The 1,860-nt window shown below is 43.5% G+C and overlaps 1 protein-coding gene across 1 annotated transcript; it reads right to left on the bottom strand.

Annotated features, from left to right (window-relative positions):
- Nucleotides 1–1,010: 1,010 nt before the first annotated feature.
- Nucleotides 1,011–1,478, bottom strand: LOC125451267 (PHD finger-like domain-containing protein 5A). The gene has a single exon (XM_048528212.2). It carries the CDS (start codon nucleotides 1,472–1,474, stop codon nucleotides 1,142–1,144), a length of 333 nt encoding a protein of 110 aa, XP_048384169.1. The 5' UTR covers nucleotides 1,475–1,478; the 3' UTR covers nucleotides 1,011–1,141.
- Nucleotides 1,479–1,860: the final 382 nt, after the last annotated feature.

Genomic DNA, 1,860 nt, shown 5'->3' with positions numbered 1-1,860 from the left:
CCCAAAGTTCATTCTTCTTAAGTAGTACAATTCATTTTTCATAGCATCTCACTGTAATCAGAATATCCCCAGCAGTTTTGTTTCAATTGCCTGTCTGGTAGAACACTCCATTTGCACTAATTTACCAACAATAGTATTACATGTAAGTAACAATTATTGAGAAGGATTCCTAGACGTCAAGTCTTGCAACTTGATCATTGAGATTCGGTGACATAAATCAAGTATTTGTTTGATCCTTTCCCAACACTCAAGTGTGTGTGCACACACACACACACAGACACACACAGACACACACAGACACACACACACACACACACACACACACACACACACACACACACACACTTAGTTCTAAACAGACTGTCGAACAGTCTCTGATTACCTGAGACGTGGGGGAACTAGCAAATATTTCTGTTAACAAACATGGCACACCACTTCTTGATGAGAACAGCCTTTTGCAAGTTATAAAAAAATGCATCAGTTGAATATGTTCAATTGAAATATCAGGAACTGTACTAAATGACCCTTGTGGAAAACAGATGGCTGTCAGAAACTACTTTGGTGAAATCCACAAATGTGCCTCAAGATTAATCAAATATGAAACTCGAGGTAAAAAATTAAACACCCGATCTTCTGTTACGAGGAGGAGCCCAGAAGCAAGCATCTGATCCAAGGCTTATATGCAACACGCAAAGGATTTTGCAGCCACAGCAGAAGTGAAGTGATGACCATTAACTGAATCACTTAACAATTAAGTCCTGACTTGCTAAACTCTCAACCAGCTAACACTGGGTAACTTTAAAGGCTGCAAATACAAAAATAACAATGGATTGGTGAGCAGTATTGTTCTGGCCCAGAGAGAGACGGTGGTGTTGGGGCTATAAAAAGCGTTAGATCCACTGTCAGAAATCTGTTAATTTAATTCCAAACTCACTTTGCTGGGAGAGACAGAAAATATTCCAGTTATATAAAAAAAAACAGAATAAGGAACTAGTGTATACACACACACCTCCTACACATGCTGTTCGATTTTTGCCATCAAATACCACACTCCATATTATGAGACAGTTACATTAAAACATCCTACACAAGGCCATCGCAGCGTCCCCACATTCAGTAGAAGATGAAAGATTCTATCAGGTCACCTCTTCTTAAAGCTGTACTTTTTCCTCTTGTAGAACAGGTCAGTTTTTGAGCTACCAAGATTGACAATTTTTGGACATCCATCTCTATCTTTTTCCTGGATAGTGCACTCCTTGCAGTAATAGGCATCAGATACGCCTGGGCCACCACAAATCACACACTGGCCCTGGTAGGACCCATAGTTACACTCGTCACAGATACGGACCAGCGTGCATGGCCTGACATAGGAGTCGCAGATCTCACACTTGCCATCACATTTCTCACACAATCGCCCAATAGCCACGCCAGCCTGCTTCCTACAGAAGATCAGATCTGGATGATGCTTCGCCATCTTTCATTCCAGGTTCAGTGGTTAGCACTGCAGCCTCACAGCACCAGGGACCCAGGTTCGATTCCAGCCTCAGGTGACTGTCTGTGTGGAGTTTGCACATTTTCCCCGTGTCGGCGTGGGTTTCCTCTGGGTGCTCCGGTTTCCTCCCATGGTCCAAAGATGTGCAGGCTAGGTGGATTGGCTGTGCTAAATTGCCCGTAGTGTTCAGGGGTGTGTGGGTTATAGGGGGATGGGTCTGGGTGGGATGCTCCAAAGAGCGGTGTGGACTTGTTGGGCTGAAGGGCCTGTTTCCACACTATAGGAAATCTAATCTAATCTAATCTAAGAAACTATTTCTGGTGACTAGGGTTTGATGCCAACATAGCTGCATTGGTGGGGCAGCATCC

Source organism: Stegostoma tigrinum, chromosome 3 (assembly GCF_030684315.1).
Source record: "Stegostoma tigrinum isolate sSteTig4 chromosome 3, sSteTig4.hap1, whole genome shotgun sequence".
Taxonomy (NCBI): Eukaryota; Metazoa; Chordata; class Chondrichthyes; order Orectolobiformes; family Stegostomatidae; genus Stegostoma; species Stegostoma tigrinum.
The sequence above is the reverse complement of the archived record's forward strand: the minus strand, read 5'-3'. Positions and strand labels throughout refer to the sequence as shown.